The following is a 17194-nucleotide window of genomic DNA, read 5'->3' as shown; positions in this document are numbered from 1 at the left end:
ATACATTTGCCCTGCTTTTCTTATGTACGTGCGTGTGGTGAGTGAATGTGGGAAGCACGGATCACTGTTGTTGCGTTGCCGCGGTGCAGCCCTCCGGAGGAGCCGCTTGCTTTGCGCTGGCTGCAGGCCGGCGCGAGCTGGGCGCTGATTGGCCAGTGCGCTGTCACTCAGGGGTTTTCCTGGGGATTTCCGCTCGCGCTCGGTGACTCGGAACATTTTGGAACAAAAAGCGGAGGCTCGAGCGGAGAGAGGCTGAGCCGGGGGCTGCGGGGCCTCTGCTCACAGCAGCCCAGTAGCTGCTGCTGCCGTCACTGGATGTAAACCTCCTTCCCCTTTTGTCCCGGCACCGAGAGCTTTTAAACCGACGCACTTTAATTTCAAATGATCGCTATATGTATATTATATATATTTTATAACATAACCACCCAGAACAGGTCTGTGTACATTTGTGTTTATTCTGTGTGGGGACTTGGGTGTGTGTATGTTTTATTTTTAAGATTGTGTTAAACCTGGCTGTTTGCATTTAACCTGGCGTTGTGTTTTTTTTTCCGGAATTTATGTCTCCGAATCCTCTCCGTTCTGGAGTCTTAGCCGGTTGTATATTTCCAACCCCCCCCCCCCGCCAACCTTTCCTTACAGTTACTCCTTGGCGGGGGGGGGGGGGGGGGGGAGGTTGGAATGTGGCTCTGTGTCCCTCCGATTGGAATCTCAGCCTCTTGCCTTTTTTTCCGGGAGGATGTGTGGGGGTTATCAAATTGATTTTCCGCTGGCATCCGAATTGGTGGGTAAAACGAAGGAGTTGGAATCTAAAATTATTGGTAGTTTGTGCTGTTGTAACTTTTAACATTGTGTAAGGTCGCACGTTAGCTGGGCAGGATAGGTCCACACCCCTCCTCCCCCCACCCCTAGCCCCACCACCACCTCCTTTTGGAATATGATAGATTATTGTTCCTTTGTTTACTTACACCAGTTACATGTTAGTTGTTGAAGGTATTGACTACATGTCATTAGGTTGGGAATGACTGTGGTGTTGTGTTTCTGAGTGCTTTGTGCAGTGAGCACTCACCCTACCAGAGTGACCCTGCTCTGGCTGCAGGAGGATGCCACTGCTCTGCTTACCGCTTCATGATTGCAGACGAGGTGAGGGCAAAGCTCCCAGCAGTGTGGATCACTTGGTTCCACCGAACAAATGTCAGCTTCCTGATGATGTGTTTCACTGTGATGACGATGAAACCCCGCAATTTCTAAACAGAATGGCCTGAACTTGCCATTTCGTAATGTTCGTAAATACAGCTTCGGGAAGAGAGAAAGCAACAAGATTGCGGTCGGTGGCAGAGTCTTAACAGTGCAGCTTGTATCTGATGCTGGGATTGACAGGCTGGTTAGAGGCAGCAGCCAGGCCTGGAAGGACTCACTGGTGCTTTCCCATCATCTGTTGCGTTTTTTTTTAAACACGAGCCCGATTTAAGTTCGCATGAATTGGCTACGGCTAACTAAAGCAAATATCCCGGGATACATAAGTAAAGAACATGTAGAAGAAATATAATCTTTTCGGCTCAACCAGTGAGCTGGCTTGTGACTTGGGGCCTGCCTCTCACATTAGATACAAAACCAATCTGGTGATTGATCACAGCCTATCCTTTCCACAACGTATATTTAGTAGGGAATAACGGACAATTATAATCTCATTCAAGAATTTATAGTATGAATACAAAAAATTAATTCCTTGCAGTGATTCTTTGTATGTCAGTAGTTGTCAATAACATGCTCAGGATGAATTCGCTATCTTGCAGACTTAAGTCGTTGTTGGTCGTACATAATATGCAACAAATAATTTTAATCCTACTCAGCAGTTACTCATCCTGCTTTCTCTACAATGTTCAGTCACAATTTTTGAGGGAGTTGGTGGTTTGGTGAAGTAAGATGCAAAAAAAAGTCCATGTTTCTGTTACAATAAGGATAATTTAAAGTAAGTGGATGCTTTAAAGACTGATGAGTTATAAAGGCAGCCTTCAATATGTGTATATTTATTGGTATATTGGGCAGTAATGCCTACAACTTGGAGCCAAATGGGTGACAGTTCAGAAATGATCCTTAGCTAATAAGTAGCAGGTTGTTTGTGAATGGTAGTAAGCTGCATACTATGATTAAGGTTATTAAAAAATACCACTACAGTCTATTATTTAAAATTATACTTGTGTTTTAATTTCCTTATTAACTCCTAAGACTTATTCCTCATTTAAATCTTGAAGTTTCATGGAGTGTTTACTCAATTTGGAAATTTTGAGCTCTAACAAATGATTGAATGGTTTGTTCTTAGAATTTTTTGTTTGAGAGAGGAGTATTGATGTATTCTTGACAATTTTCTCTTTTCGTGCACTATTTGTAAAGTAGAAGGTGATCAGGTATTGTGTTTACTGGATTATATTTGTTGAAACAGTTGTTATGTGTTAATAATTTTGCTCAAAAGGAGCATACAGTGGAAGATAAGCCTGTTGGCAAAAGATTGTCACTTTATATTGCCTCTATATAAGGAAATATCTGATCCAAAATACTACAAGCAGAAATATGACTTTGCCCTTCATACTGTGGCATGTGGTGTAATGCTGTATTTTGGTTTACCAAATAAACACAGAACAAAACTGGCTACTCATAAATATTGTAAGTTCTTAGCCATATTTCGAATTATTTTGGCTTTACATTGATTTTCTTACCAGCATTTTCTGATACATTTCATACAAGACTAGAGTTAATGCTATTAACATGAAAAGAAGTGAACATGCATTTTATAGTATAAGTTATATAAAACTGCTGTATTAAATAATATATCCTGGGTCACACAAACATGTGCGTACTTCTAAGTTTTTGGGAGGAAAAGTGTACATTTTCAGTTTTCAGCTTTCAACCATTGTCTGCTGACTTAAACATATTTATTTAGCTGCATTTAATGGAGGTTAATTTCCAGGCTTTTCACAATTTCCTCAGTCTTCTGAAAAAATTGAGCCAGTAAAGAAACATTTTCACAGATACTGATGGCTCTCCGATACCCAATTTCGGTGATCGTCCTTTTTTGGGGAGTTTGGCAGTTGAACCTGTCGTCTGTGTTGACGTGTACTTTCCAATTGCTAAGTAGTTTTCCTTCTCCTACCTTAGGTGCACTAAAGCAAGTTGGAACATTCTCAAATTGGCTCAGTATCACAAATGACGGTGCATTTATTTTTTGAGCCACTAGGGGATTTCCTTTGTAAACAGACCCATCGAAGAAGAGAGACACTCGATTCTTCTGTGTTTCTTCCGCAACCTTAACTCGGTAGTGATTAGCAGCATAACCCTCAACCAAGCAACAACTCATTGCTACTTTGTAATGGGGCTCTTATTACTTGATAACCAATTAAAATCTTGGACGCTACGCTTGCCTTTCATGATTTTATTTGCTTTGTTTTTTAACATGATTTTTAAAAAAAGTTCTTGGGTGGTAACATTACTGGGCAGATTGATTGATTTGGTAAAATACAAGTATCTAAAAATGTTCTGCCATCTGCAATGAAGCAAAATAAATCCGATGTTTTGTAGATTTCAAGCAATTTCTTTCCAGATTTCTGTAACATTGATGGAGGAAGCAGTGGTAGAGATATTAGTGGTTGCTGTACTTGAACATATGCAGTTGTTGCTGTGTTTGTGGGTGGTGATTTTTGTCAGATTTTGTTTTTGGCAGGTAACTTGACACCGGCAGTGAGGAAGTGAGTATGGAGCCACACTTGTACATACATCTTTATTTGATCTTCAGTTGCAAAGAGAAGCCACAGTGAATGGTTTATAGGGGCACAGACCCTGATTTTTTCTTGTCCCTTATGTCGGTTCAGTGTGCAATATTTTAGCTGTGGAAACTCTTTGAAGTTCCTGCCAAATTTTAATTGCTGACTTACATGCCAAGCTGGAAAGAATTGTATTCCAACATGAACTGTTTGTTTCCCTGCGCTTCAGGTTCATGGTTACCCAGATGGCACCTGTAAACTGTATACTGTGGAAATCAATCTATATTTGAAAATGACAAAGTGGTAGAACTTTTGGAAGCTGCTGAGTGGTTGAGTTGCACCCCATTCCCAAAAAATGTTGGGCAGATCATCAGGGAGAAAATCTGCGTGTTTCATATCTAAGTTACTGTTGGGAATTACTTTGGGATTAATGCACACGATACACAATTCCCAGTTTTTCAGCTGTAAGAATTTGTTTTTGGAGATGGAAACATTTCAAAAGAGGAGAAAACTGTGAAAGACAATGCAGATTTTGTGGAAGTGGAGCTGGAAAATGTGTATCTGGCTACATTTTTTTAATTAGAAAGTGTTTGGTTTGAATTAAACCCATGTGCTTAATTTGTAAAATAGCCACTCTGTTGAAATCATTAGAATTCTAAAAAAATTCACGTTGAGAGCTACAAAATGTTTCATGCAGTTTGTACTCCAGTCTTATTAAATTGTGATGATTAATTGTTCAAGCTCCGTTTTAGTCATAACCAAGCTATTGCTTTTGAAACTGAAGAGTTTGGGAGTCTAATCAAATATTTGGAAACATTAGTGCATATTGTAACAAAACTTGATCAATAAATAAACCACTACAAATTCTGCAAGGAATGAAATTGCTTCTGAAATTGCCATTGCCTCCTTAGTGCTGGTGAAGGAACTTTTTTGCCATGTTTAGTGGCCTTACTTGATCTTTTAGATATCTGCTAAGTTCAGGGTGATGAACATGCTGCAGCCCTGTTGAGGACTTTGTAAGAATCTTTAGAAAGGAAACTTTGACTGGGAATTCATTTATGAAGAAAATGTCAACTTTCCTGCTCCTCTGATGTTGTCTGGCCCGCTGTGCTGCTCCAGCTCCACACTGTGTTATCTGTGACTCCAGCATCGTCAGTTCTTGCTACGTCTTTTTTTACTGGGAATTTTTTTTTTCAAAGAAAGATTTGAAGTTCACAGCAAAATTGGGAGACCCTTGGAAATTTTAGAATCTACCCATGAGGATGCAATTTGGAGATATTTTAATCTGTGTTTTTTGGTCTCTGAGGAGTCCAAGAGAAATTAATTTGAGTCTAAATTTGAGCACACATTTCTGTTTACTTGACTGCAAACATTTCTAAAATGTCCACAGTTATGATTACAGTTTGAGTTTGGTACATGCATGAACAATATTCTTGGCTGCTTCAGTAAGAACATTGGTTACGTTAGTCATGTAACTTGGCATTTTTGTTGAAGGATGTATATTGAATTCTCTGTTCTCTGAAAGTACCAACAGCTACATTTGTTTTGATTGGTGGTGGTTTGCGGGTCTCCTTATACTTTTAGGATAAGTAGAGGTGTCTGCCTGCAGTATTATTGCTGATGTTGTAGATGTCCATCTATGGCTGGTGTGTGCTACTGAATGTGTTTGCCTTGTCTGCAGACATCAAAGTGATAAGTGAGTTGATAACATTTTTAAATTTTATTTTTCAGGTCTTCAGCAATTGAGAGTACCATTAGTTGGGACGAATACCTTGTACAAATGGTGGAATTTATTCATTACTGTCGCCGTTACCAAGGAAGCTTTTGCGAATGGGATGAAAATAATTATTTTTGAATGCTGTACCTGTCTTTGAACACCTTGTGCTGCTACACCTGACTTTATTCCAAAAGATGCTTCCGCTGTGGAACTATACAATCTGAAAGTGCATAACCGAGTACATACAGAAAATTGCTGTAAGCAGGAACTCATTATGGAGAAAACAAAAGATAAAGATAAAATAGAAGAACGATCTAGAATGGGCAGGAGTGGGGGACGAAGTGCCCATAGTTCTGGTGTTCTAATGGTTGGACCCAACTTCAGGGTTGGGAAAAAGATAGGATGTGGCAATTTTGGAGAACTTAGATTAGGTAAGAAAGTCTTAATATATGCAATATTTTGAGAGATATATTTATAACATCTGAATTTCTGACTTGTTGAAATGCTGTAATTACTTTTGCTTTCTGATTTATCGAATCATCATTTTTGTTTTAAACTTGAACACATTTTTCATGAAGGAGTGGTGTCACCTCTCCTAATGAAAACCTAGGGCAATAAGCCACCACAAGGTTTTATGATTGTGGGTTGTTAACTGCCTGAGGTCATTGTTTTCACTGCCATATAGGAGGATGTCCAGCCTCCCTCGGTTGTTGTCCAGTTAGTTGCCTGGCAGCTCTCTAACCCCAGTAGCACCGCTGGGAGTGATGGGCACTGCTAGGACTCCAGAAATCTTTCGTGAGGAGGTGTGATGGGAGGCTGGTTACCAAGGTGAGGTGGGATGGCTTTGGTAGGGCCAGTCAGGCAGGTCCTAGTAAGTGGTTGGAGGCCAAAGTGACACATGGAGGCAATGATCACAGAGGGTGCTCTCCTCTGAGTACTGGGTGTACCTAGCAGCCTTGCCCCGAGTTGTGACATTCCCTGTTGTAGGTAACATATTAATTGGCAATTTGAGAACTTCAGTTGAGTCAACAGTGGATGGACCACCTTACAGCTATTCCATTGATGGTAAATTCCAGGACATGTTAGTCGATGACAGGCTCTCACTTTTTGTCAAATGATTTTATATCCTGTGCCCTTGTCAATTCAAGATGATCTGATCTGCAAATGTATTTGGATTGAAAATATATTGGCTTCATCTTTCTGACAAAATTGTGGCCTATTTTGTGTTTCTTTGCACCTCCAACTTAAGCCAAGTTTGTTAAAGTATGTTCATGGACTTGAATGCTCATTAATGACAATATATATTGTATACAATGCTAAAAGATTAATCTCTTTCTTTGCAACCAGGAGATCTAATGAGGGAGCTCACAAACTGAAGCATTGACTAATTCTTGTCTAATTGCTTTCAAAATAAAATTGAATGCACTGTGTTGTATGAATTAGAAAATTCATTCTGTGCAAACGAGATTGGTCAGGTTTTTCAAGAGCTTAAAGCAAATCAAATATGAGGAGTCTTCATGAAGCTCACTGATCATGAAACCGTCCTACATTATTTCTGTTTAATACTGATGTCTAGTCTTTAAAAGATGGAATATTGTTTAAAAAAAATCAGTGAACCTTTGTGACTTCAGGATGTCCAAATACAAAATGTAGCGACTGATTTCTGTTCTGGATGTGAGTTTGCTCGCTGAGCTGGAAGGTTAGTTTTCAGACGTTTCGTCACCATTCTAGGTAACATCATCAGTGAGCCTCCGACGAAGCCTTCTCAAAACTCGCTAACTGATTTCTGTGTTTGAAGTGTAGATATTGTTTTAATGTGGAAATTGGCAGCTAACTTATTGACAGCAAAAGTTTAGAAACAGCAATGTGATTAGAAGCAAGTGATAGCTCAGGGATGAAAGTTGCCTGGAAGATTCCTCTGCCCTTTGAAACAGTTCCATTGGAATTTTTAGGTGCTCCTGAGAATCAGGTTTTGTAAAGGGTTGTACATTAAATTGCCTGTTTTAATTTCAGGTAAAATGAAGTTGTCTAAACTCTAGCTATTCAGCATTTCTAGCTGAAACAGACCCATGGTAATCATGCTTCCATGGAGATGGGCTTTGAGAGGACAGGGGTGCATATGAAACCACTGTAACCTTGAATTACAAAGTTCTCCTAAAAGATATACCTGAGTTTGACATAGTTCAGTCTCCTGGGCAGATGCACAGTTAGAAGAATTCAACAATATCCTCAAGCATCATCATTGTTCAATGAAATATTAAAATTGTCACCATAAAGAAGGCATTAATCTCAAGATACTAAGGTCGTAAAATTGGCTTGTGATTACAGGCATGTGTTTACAGAACATTACCTAAAAACAAGCATTACTTTAAGAATTCACTTTAAACATGTTTTCCATGTACTGAGGAGGTCACCATTAATGGTTTATGTTTGTTTTTAACAACCACTACACTTGCAAATAATTCATGTTATGTGAGGTGTTTTAAGATTGATAAACTTGAACGTAACTCTTCTTGAAATCACTCTGGTCAGTGTTAAATTATCCAATTGTCAGTGTATATTACAATAGTAAAGTTCATTGAGTACACGACTTCCTTGCTGAAAGGTTCAAAGCTGTTTGTTTCCTTTTGCCTGATTTACCCACTCCATGCTGCCTCTTTTGTTTCCCTCCTTAGCTCCCAGCCTTGCTTCCCACCAGTCCTCTGACTCACTGTTTCAGGCCTTCTGAGAACTTGCTTTCCTTGATCTTGCTTTACTAGCCTCATTGGTTCTTACCTTTGTTGGCCTTGCTTATCAAAACTCACCTTCTGAATGCATTTTCATTAATATTTTTCTTCTCTCCTGCTTTTACTGCTAAAAGGTTCGCTGTTCGCAACAATCATGAGGGAGAACCAGTTTCTGATTGGCAGAACATCTCTTTTCTGACTCTGACTCTGTCCTAGGTTAACAAGGTGCAGAGCTGGATGAACACAGCAGGCCAAGCAGCATCATAGGAGCAGGAAGGCTGACGTTTCGGGCCTAGACCCTTTCTGAAGAAAGGTCTAGACCCGAAATGTCAGCCTTCCTTCTCCCCTGATGCTGCTTGGCCAGCTGTGTTTATCCAGCTCTACACCTCGTTATCTCAGATTCTCCAGCATCTGCAATTCCTACTGTCTCTGACTCTGTTCCAGTTTTGGGGTGACTTTTCTTTGGTTGTCTTGGGGCAGATTCATCCTCTGCTGCATGTATCGGTTTTCTGTAGGTAATTAAAAGTTCCGAGTTTGTTACTACATTAGGAAAGGTGGAAGTTGGAGTAGAAATGCGTGTTGGTAGCTGCAGTCTGTGTCAGAAAGAAATATCCTTCCAATGCTCTTGAAACATTTGAGAGCAAACTAAACGTTTGTCTTAGCCTAGTTTGTAAAATGGATTCTCACTCATGCTCTTCCTGAAGTGCTGAGAAATATATTTTCCCCATTTATGTTTTAATAACCAATCCTAATAAAATTAAGACAAATAGAATTTTAATTCGTGTTGCATACTTATGGTAGTAACACAAAACACAGATGTGCAGCGGAGAAAATGAAAGAGGATGGAAGAGCAGAAACTCAGTCCCCGCGTTCTTTTTGGAGATTAAGGTTGCAAATGGTCGAATTCTGCCTGAGTTATTGGGAGGATTTGGGGACAAGGACTGTGACAACCCTGATGGGTGCGGCACAATACTTGAGGAGTAGGAGTCATGTAAAATTTCGGTATTGTGGGTCCAGAAAGGGTAGGTGAGTGATTGACATTTGTGTGGGAGCGGCATCAAAAGAGCGTGCTGAACTTGCAGGTTAGCCTTCAGTGACTATTGACAAAGACATCCAAATCCTTTTTACTAATGAATACTTGCCAAACTTCTTCCGTGTAAAGAGTAGTCTGTTCATCTGTTCTTACTACCAAAGTAGATAACCCCACCTTTTTATTTCCCCACACCAAATTCAATATGCCATGTTTCCAATCATTCACTAAGCCTGTCCAAATCCTTTTGAAACCGTTTTAATATATTCCTCTCAATTCCCATTTCTGTTTTAGGTTTGTACCATCTGTAAATCTGACCTTGTTCCAGGGATGGCGCTGAAGAGAGAGATACAGTTGACAGTGGAGAAAATAAATCAAAGATTATAAGTAGAGAAGTGAAGAATGAGTATTAATATGATGAGGTCCTCCCAGATCTGGTGATAGATGAGCAAGAAATGTGTGCCAGATTAACTTGTATGTTGGGAGGAATGGGATTTGAAAAGCTATGCTGAGGGTGTTAGAAATCATAGTTATTAAATTTGAAAGATAGATTTTGTTAGCTACCACAAGAGGTGACTGGTTCGAGGGCTTGCTATGAACATTGATGTGAGCATTTATATGGAGAAGGAGAAGTCAGAGGAAAGGAGTTGAACTGGTTTGAGACGTGAAATTAAGGATCAAGAGTTGTTCAATGGTAAGGATGGTGGTGGATAACTTGGCTGAAAATTCAGGTTGGAGCTCTGAGGGCTGTGGGCACTTAAAATTTTAATGCAAAAGTGAGACATCTGGAAAACGGCGAGTTGCTCAAAGATGTGTACTATGCAGGAGGAGTCAGTGATGGTTTTGGGATGGGAAACTGATGGACAAATATTTGTGTGCTGGCTTCAATAAGGAACAAAATCTTATTATTTGGGAGTTGAGATTCAGTCATTGCCAGATATTGCAGAAACTCTAAACTTGTGAATGTCCAGAACAGCCATAAATGAGGTAATTTCAGAATGTGATAAGAGATAATGGCAACTGCAAATGCTGGAGAATCCAAGATAACAAAGTGTGGAGCTGGATGGACACAGCAGGCCAAGTAGCATCTCAGGAGCACAAAAGCTGATGTTTCGGGCCTAGACCCTCTGATGAAGGGTCTACACCTGAAACGTCAGCTTTTGTGCTCCTGGGAGGCTGCTTGGCTTGCTGTGTTCATCCAGCTTCACACTTTGTTATCTTAATTTCAGAATGTGCTGTGATTCACTGGTGGAGTACATGATTATGCATAGGTTGCATGAATGTGGGTTTAAAATGGCTGTGGCCAGTGAAGTGGAGAAGGAGATTGAAGCACAGGCGACACAAACCAGGAGTAGAAGTAGGCCATTTGCCCCTTGTGCCTGCTCTAGCATTTAATAATCTGATTGTGTAGTCATATTCCCATTCCTGCCTGGCCCCAAAATCCTTTCATTCCTTTACTTTCAAAGAACCTATTCAGCTCCATTTCAAAATATACAAGTTTTCTCCTTCAAAAGTCCATGGGAACAGAGTTGTAAAGACTCAAAACTGTCTGAAAATATTTGCCTATTTTTGCTTCACCTAAGACCATAAGACGATAAGATATAGGAATGGAGGAAAGGTCATTTGGCCCATCGAGTCCATTTAAATCATGGCTGATGGAAACTTATGTCTACTCTGTTAGACCTTATGTTTCAAGCAAGCCCCATCTTACTCTGCAAAACTCCAGCAGATACAAACATTGCCTGTCAAACCTTTCCCCATACGACAGCCCAGCCATTCCAAATATTAGTCTAATAAACCTTCTCTGAGCTGTCTTTACCATATTTTCAGCCCTCTAGTGGAGATCTTGGACCCCTATCTCTGATAGGGCCAGCTCTGACTTGTAAGCACGTTATCTAAACCCAAATCACAACTTGCTCCAAATTTGCCTTAATTACTTTCAAATTCGTTATATATTCCAACTGAAAACTGAAGTTTCTGTAGCCCAAATTGTAATGCCATCATGTCCTGAAAAACATGTGCCTTCTCTATTATTCTTGATTTCCCAAACCCTTTAAGCCACTCTTGCCACACCACCACAATAAAGCCCCCACTTTTTTTTTATAAAATGGAAGAATACCGCTTAAGACATGATGTGGAGGTGCTGGTGTTGGACTGGTATGGATAAAGTCAGAGGTCACATGGCACCAGGTTACAGGCTATTTGTCTTAAAAACCTTATCTCCAGCTCCGAACAATAGATTCTAATGTTGAGTGACAGAATTTCATGGATTTATTTGTCACCAGGACAGAGATCCTCGCTTCGCTTCTGACCCTCTCCAACCACCACACCCTTGTTCTTCACCATGTCCCCTTAAGCAAGTACCCCAGTCATTCATTCATTTTCATTGCCATTCTCTCCGCGCTCTTTCATATGTTTTACAAAATAGAGCTTTGTTATTCCTCCCCCTTCTTTCAGTCTTTGATCTAGGTTATCTGTTTAATTTTCAAATTTAGAATCGGTACCCTCCATTTTTAACCTCTGTGTGTGCGCTAGTAGGGTGTGCCAGCTTTGTACTTGCCATAGTTTTATCAGACATGGTTTGGATGATGTCCTATTCCCCTCCAGGTGAGTACTGCTTACAGCCAGAGGTCAGAGTCTGATTGTCATGGGAGTTTCAATTACAAAGTAACAGTCAGCGCACATGTTTGACACCCAGTGTTTGTGAGGAGCACTGACTGAATACAAGCAACAGGCTCAAAGTAGGAATGACGTTAGTTTTTATTGTAATAGGTTCCTTGAGACTGAGAAGGAAGAATTTCCTGCTCCTCTGTTACCCTGCTTACTGAGTGTTTGCACCCCCCTCTGACCACCTACCACACCACAGACATGTGAAGAAAGTTATATGTCATGGAGTAAGACTGTGTAAGTAGCGACATAAGCACAAAAAATGGCTGAATGATGGGATTCAGTGTAATGATCAATAAATATTTTTCAGATTGAAGGAATGTTTGTAGTAGAGTTCTCAAGAGTTGGTATTTGGACTCCTGCGTTTCCTGATTGTATATTAACGATCTGGATTTTGGTCTGCAGCAGACAGTTTCAAAGTTTTCAGATGACGTGAAGCTTGGACTGTGAGGAGAACAGTGTAGAACTCAAAAGGACATGGACAAGTTGTAGTGGGAAGATAGATGGCAAATGAGTCTGAATGCAGAGAAGTGGAAGGTGTTACAGTTTGGTCAGAAGAACACTGAAACTCATTATGAAATAGGGGTTGAAGGATCAGAGGGTTCGAAGTGTATATGCACACAGATCATTGAAAGTGGCAGGAGAGGTGGAGAGAGTGGTAAGTGAAAAAATAGTATCATCAGCTTTGTTAATAGGGGCATATAGTACTAGAGCGAAGAGGTATTGTTGAACTTCTTTAAGACACTTGTTAAACCGCAGCTGTATTGTGTACAGTTTAGTGTGCCACAATATAGGGAGGTTGCAAATGCATGGAGAGAGTCTTGAAGAGGGTTCCAAGAATGGTTTCAGGGTTGAGAAACTTTAGTTGTGAGGATTAAATGGATTGAAGAAGTTGGGACTGCTCTCTTTGGAGAGGAAAAGGCTAAGAGTTTGACAGTATTTCAAAATCTTGAATGGACTGTATAGAGTAAACCGGGAGAAATTCTTCTCATATGTAAAAGGATTAAGAGAGGGCATAGATTTCAAGTGATTTGCAGAAGAGGTAAGGGAGACATGTGACAAATGTTTTCGACTGAGTGAATAGTTTGGGTATGGAATGTACTGCTTGGAAGTGTGGCGGGGCTAGGATCAACTGAGGTATTCTAGAAGATATTGGATAATTATGGTCGGGTGCAGAGGAAATTGGCACTACATAATGATGTTTATTTGAAGAAGTGGTGCTAGCAAGATGGGCTGAATAGTGCCTCTCTGCGCTGTAAGAATTCTGTGATACTGTGAACTTGGCAGCGTTTATTTTGAGTTTGGATTAGATTTGCATCTTATCTTCTCTATTTAAATAGGTCCTGAAGTGATCTGACCCACACTTTACTAAGCTTTATGCATTGCACTGAAGGCTTACGTTTATGCACCCAAATTAATCTAAAAGGCCCTTTGAATCGCTTTTTGGCCTCTCTGCTTCATACTTCAAAAACCAGATCTTGTTCGGCAACCCCTCCTGAACATTGTTTCTCTGACTTCAACCTCATGTGTCCCTCCTATTCCTGTGCACCATCATTAGTGGTTGTGCTTTCAGGTGCCTATAAGGTCCAGTGTCTGAAATTACAGTCTGAAGTTTGTCTGCTTCTCTAGCTTGTTTTCCTCATAGCTCAAACATTTTTCCATGCTTCAATCTCTTGTTCTGTTTGATTTGCTGTCTTTTCTTTTATTCTACTTGCTTGATGTACCTTTGATCATTTTTCTCAGTCGAAGACCCCGCATTACTACCAGTCTAGTTACAGAACTTCTAATATTTTTGTGAATGAAAAGTAAAATGTTTGCATTATTTTAGGAATTTCTACTTGAATATCCAAATTTTTAATTTTCTCAGCTTATTTTGTTTCATGATTTTCATTTAATAACACAAGTTGACATTATCTGTTGTGAAAATCTTGTGTTGTTTGAAGCTCATGGGTTACTGGCTGGAGACGGTAATTTAAATGCAGCACCGATAAATGAATCTTCTCATTTTCAATTGCATTACGTGGCGCAAATATGTCAGTTGAGGTTTTGTAATCGAAGTAGGGAAGAAATATGAACGTGTCAATAAAAAGTTCATGTTGGCCTCAAACTGATGTTTTAGTTCACCTCCAGTTTTGGCTTATGTTCCCTCATGTCTTGCACAGTGACATAGTCATAGACACACGCAAACACATATATCTGCCCGCTCCCTCTCAAAAAATCAGAAGGGCAAAGGACAGTTAAATGCGCATTGCAACTGTTCTTGAAACTTGAAGTTTTAACAATCCCAGTACTGAATCTACTGTAAAATAAACAAAGCCCAGACACATTCATAAGTAAAAGAGAACTTATTGACCTTGTGCAGCTTCAAATCTCTGCCTAAATGAAACTGTCTGTGCTCCTGATGAAATGCATGCCTTTAAGAGATTTGGCTTCAATACCAAGCACCCAGTCTTCAGGAGCAACTAATTATGCTTACATGGTGGTTTTGACAGAGATGTCTCAAGATGTTTTACAGGAGCATTATTTGACAGGATTTCACAGAAAGTTTGAGACATAACGTATTGAGACAGATTAACAAAAGTTTAGCTAGAAAAGTAAATTTCAATGACTGGCCTTAAAGAGGAGGGAAAGGATTGTGGATTGATTTTCAGAATGAGTTAAGCATGATATCTACAAATTTGTTTTAAACCTGAAGAATCTTTCTGTTTAAAATAATGCTTAAGTATGAATTACAGATTTTAGGACAAAAATCTAGCACTTCCAACCACATTCTTGGCAGATTGCCAGGTGTCTGTAGTAGTGTGTATGATTTTTACATTACATTAATGCATAAGTAGATTGAGTTTTGCAGTAAAAGCAATTTATACTAAAGTAGACCCAACATTGAATTTTCATGCTTTTTGACTTTAATTTCATTCATAAATTAATTTTTAAACAAAATTTAAGCTTTAAACTAAGGCAATTTCTTTAGCTATTTGTTTTAACGATTTTAAGGTTTCTAAAACCCTCTGATTTTCACGTTTAAAGTCATTTAACGTCTGCTGTTCTGGAAATATATGTTGCTACTGCAAAACCTGTTTGAATCAAACCTGTTAACTCTAAGCATGATGTATCTAGTTTTTTTAGGAAACAAGAATATGTTCCCTTCTAAATAATTACTTGAAACCATAGAATGTAACGTAATGGTTTGCATAATAAAAAAATGTGTCAGTGCATTACCTAGGACAACTGCTAATTTGATTTTTAGAAAGTCGCGAGCAGCCCTGAAGTACAGGTTGCCGAACCCTGGGGTTGGCAGCTGAAGGCACAGGCCATTTTTTTTATTCATTTGAGGAGTGCAAGGTTACTGGCTGGCTCAGCATTTTATTGCTCATCCTTAGTTGTCCTTGAGAACGTGGTGGTGGTGAGTCCAGATTTTTGAGTGTTGTAGATCTGAAGAAGTTACTGAGATAGGGAAGAATTTGATGGTTATTACGAAGAGCATTTAAAGTTTGAGGTGTTGGTTTACTCTGAGCTTGTGCAGCTCTCAGTGGTGGTGAATGAAAAGTGCAGGCTCTGAATTCTAATATGAGTAGCAGACGTTTTGGTTGAGCTGAAGTTTCTGGACCATGAAGCATAGGAGGCTGGCCAGTAAAGTATTAGAATTGTAGAAAATGGAGGTGATTAATCACAGATGAGGGCTTCACCAGCAGATGGACAAATACTTGTGTATCTGAGGTTTAAAAAAAACCGAATGAGATCACATTGGCCTAGCTCATTTCTATGTGATACCACACAGCAACAATTTTTCATGTAAAGAAAGCTTATCTTTTCAAGATGGGCCGACATTTCTAAAATCCTGTAGATTGAGCTGCGGCCACTAGATGTTGTCCATTCAATGCATGTTGTAACGATATTTCAGTCTATGTTTTTCTGCGATCTTATCACCTTTTTTGTATCTGAAAATAGAAGCTTTGGAATATGCTTTTGTTTGAACACATTTGTTTACAATGTCAGCAAAATATATATCTGATATTCCAGCCAACAAGAAATCAATACACTTGTCACAGTGAACGTTGGCTCAGTTTTTGGCTGTTATGTAATCGTATACACCACAAGTTGAGTGAGAGCTTGGTCCTCTATGCTGTCTATTCATTTGGTCTGTTTCAATGCACATATCACCTGATGATCTGGTGTTGGGTGGAAAACTTGTTACCAAATGGTGAAGTAATTTTCTGCTTATGTGTTTGAGTTTGTTTGAGCCATTTGTCAGTAGTAAATCCTTCCTCTTTTTTTCAGCTTTGACTTTCCTATCCAGCATGTTCACAGGAGGCTAATTCATCCATTCACTAATTCCAGTACTCCCTGCTACACCTACCGCTGTCTCTGTGTAATGTGTTAGTATTTCATCTCCAACTCTGTGTTTCCTTGAGACTGGCCATTCACTTGTGAACATTGTCTTTGCCACTTACAGTTTATATTGTAGACAATTCATAGTGATATCTTCCTTTGATGGAAACTTTGTTTACTAGTGTGAACATCTTGCTGAGCATAGATTCCATCTTCCACCTGCCCCATCCAAATCATAGTGGTGATTGGTTGGACTGGTTACAGTAGGGGAGGGTCATTTGGCCTCTCATGTATATGTCAGTTCAAGCAAGAGCATCTCACTGAATGCAATTTTCCTATCTTTTCCCAATGGTGCTGCATATTTTCTCAGTTCAGTTTTATAATTGCTCATTTCTGTTTTGAAAGCCATGATTTCAATCTGTCTCCATCATTCTCTGTTGAGCAATGCATTCCAAATCTTGACCATTTGATGTGTGAGCAATGTTTTTCCTCGTATCATTATTGCTTCTTTGCAAATCACCTTAACTTAATATGCTCTAGTTCTCAATCCTCCGAGCGAGCAAGTTTCTCCCTATTTATTATGCCTAGACTCTTTGTGATCTTAAACGTATTTCACCCTAAGCTATTCTCTGAGAAGAACCTATTCAGCCTTTCCAAGCTATACACGTAACTGAAATCCCTCATTCCTGAATTAATCTACCTCTTCTTGACTGTCATTTTAAAACGTTTCTCTCCTGCTAGCTCCACATACTATTCCGTGATTTTCAGCAGTCAGTATATCCTGTTTCTGTATACTTTCTGGCCCTAGCGAGTTTTGAGAAGATTTGTAGCTCAGGTTGAGGCTCTGGATGTGAGTTTGCTCGCTGAGCTGGAAGGTTCGTTTTCAGACGTTTCGTCACCATTCTAGATAACATCATCAGTGAGCCTCTGAAGCGCTGGTGTTATGTCCTGCTTTCTATTTATCTATTAT

General features: G+C 39.6%; 1 protein-coding gene across 5 annotated transcripts in view; it reads left to right on the top strand.

Moving 5' to 3' along the window:
- The first annotated feature begins 220 nt into the window (after positions 1-220).
- The window catches only part of LOC125450908 (casein kinase I), a 197717-nt gene continuing 180743 nt past the window's right edge, over positions 221-17194 (top strand). For 3 of the 5 annotated variants that reach the window (XM_059644672.1, XM_059644669.1, XM_059644673.1), the window contains exons 1-2: positions 221-434; positions 5487-5903. In XM_059644672.1, coding sequence (XP_059500655.1) covers positions 5747-5903 — 157 coding nt within the window. In that variant the 5' untranslated portion in view covers positions 221-434; positions 5487-5746. Of the gene's footprint in view, positions 435-760; positions 782-1118; positions 1141-5486; positions 5904-17194 lie in introns of those variants that run through there. The other 2 variants (XM_059644671.1, XM_059644670.1) reach the window with 2 other exon arrangements.

The sequence above is a fragment of the Stegostoma tigrinum genome, chromosome 3 (genome assembly GCF_030684315.1).
Source record: "Stegostoma tigrinum isolate sSteTig4 chromosome 3, sSteTig4.hap1, whole genome shotgun sequence".
Lineage (NCBI taxonomy): Eukaryota > Metazoa > Chordata > Chondrichthyes > Orectolobiformes > Stegostomatidae > Stegostoma > Stegostoma tigrinum.
The sequence above is the reverse complement of the archived record's forward strand: the minus strand, read 5'-3'. Positions and strand labels throughout refer to the sequence as shown.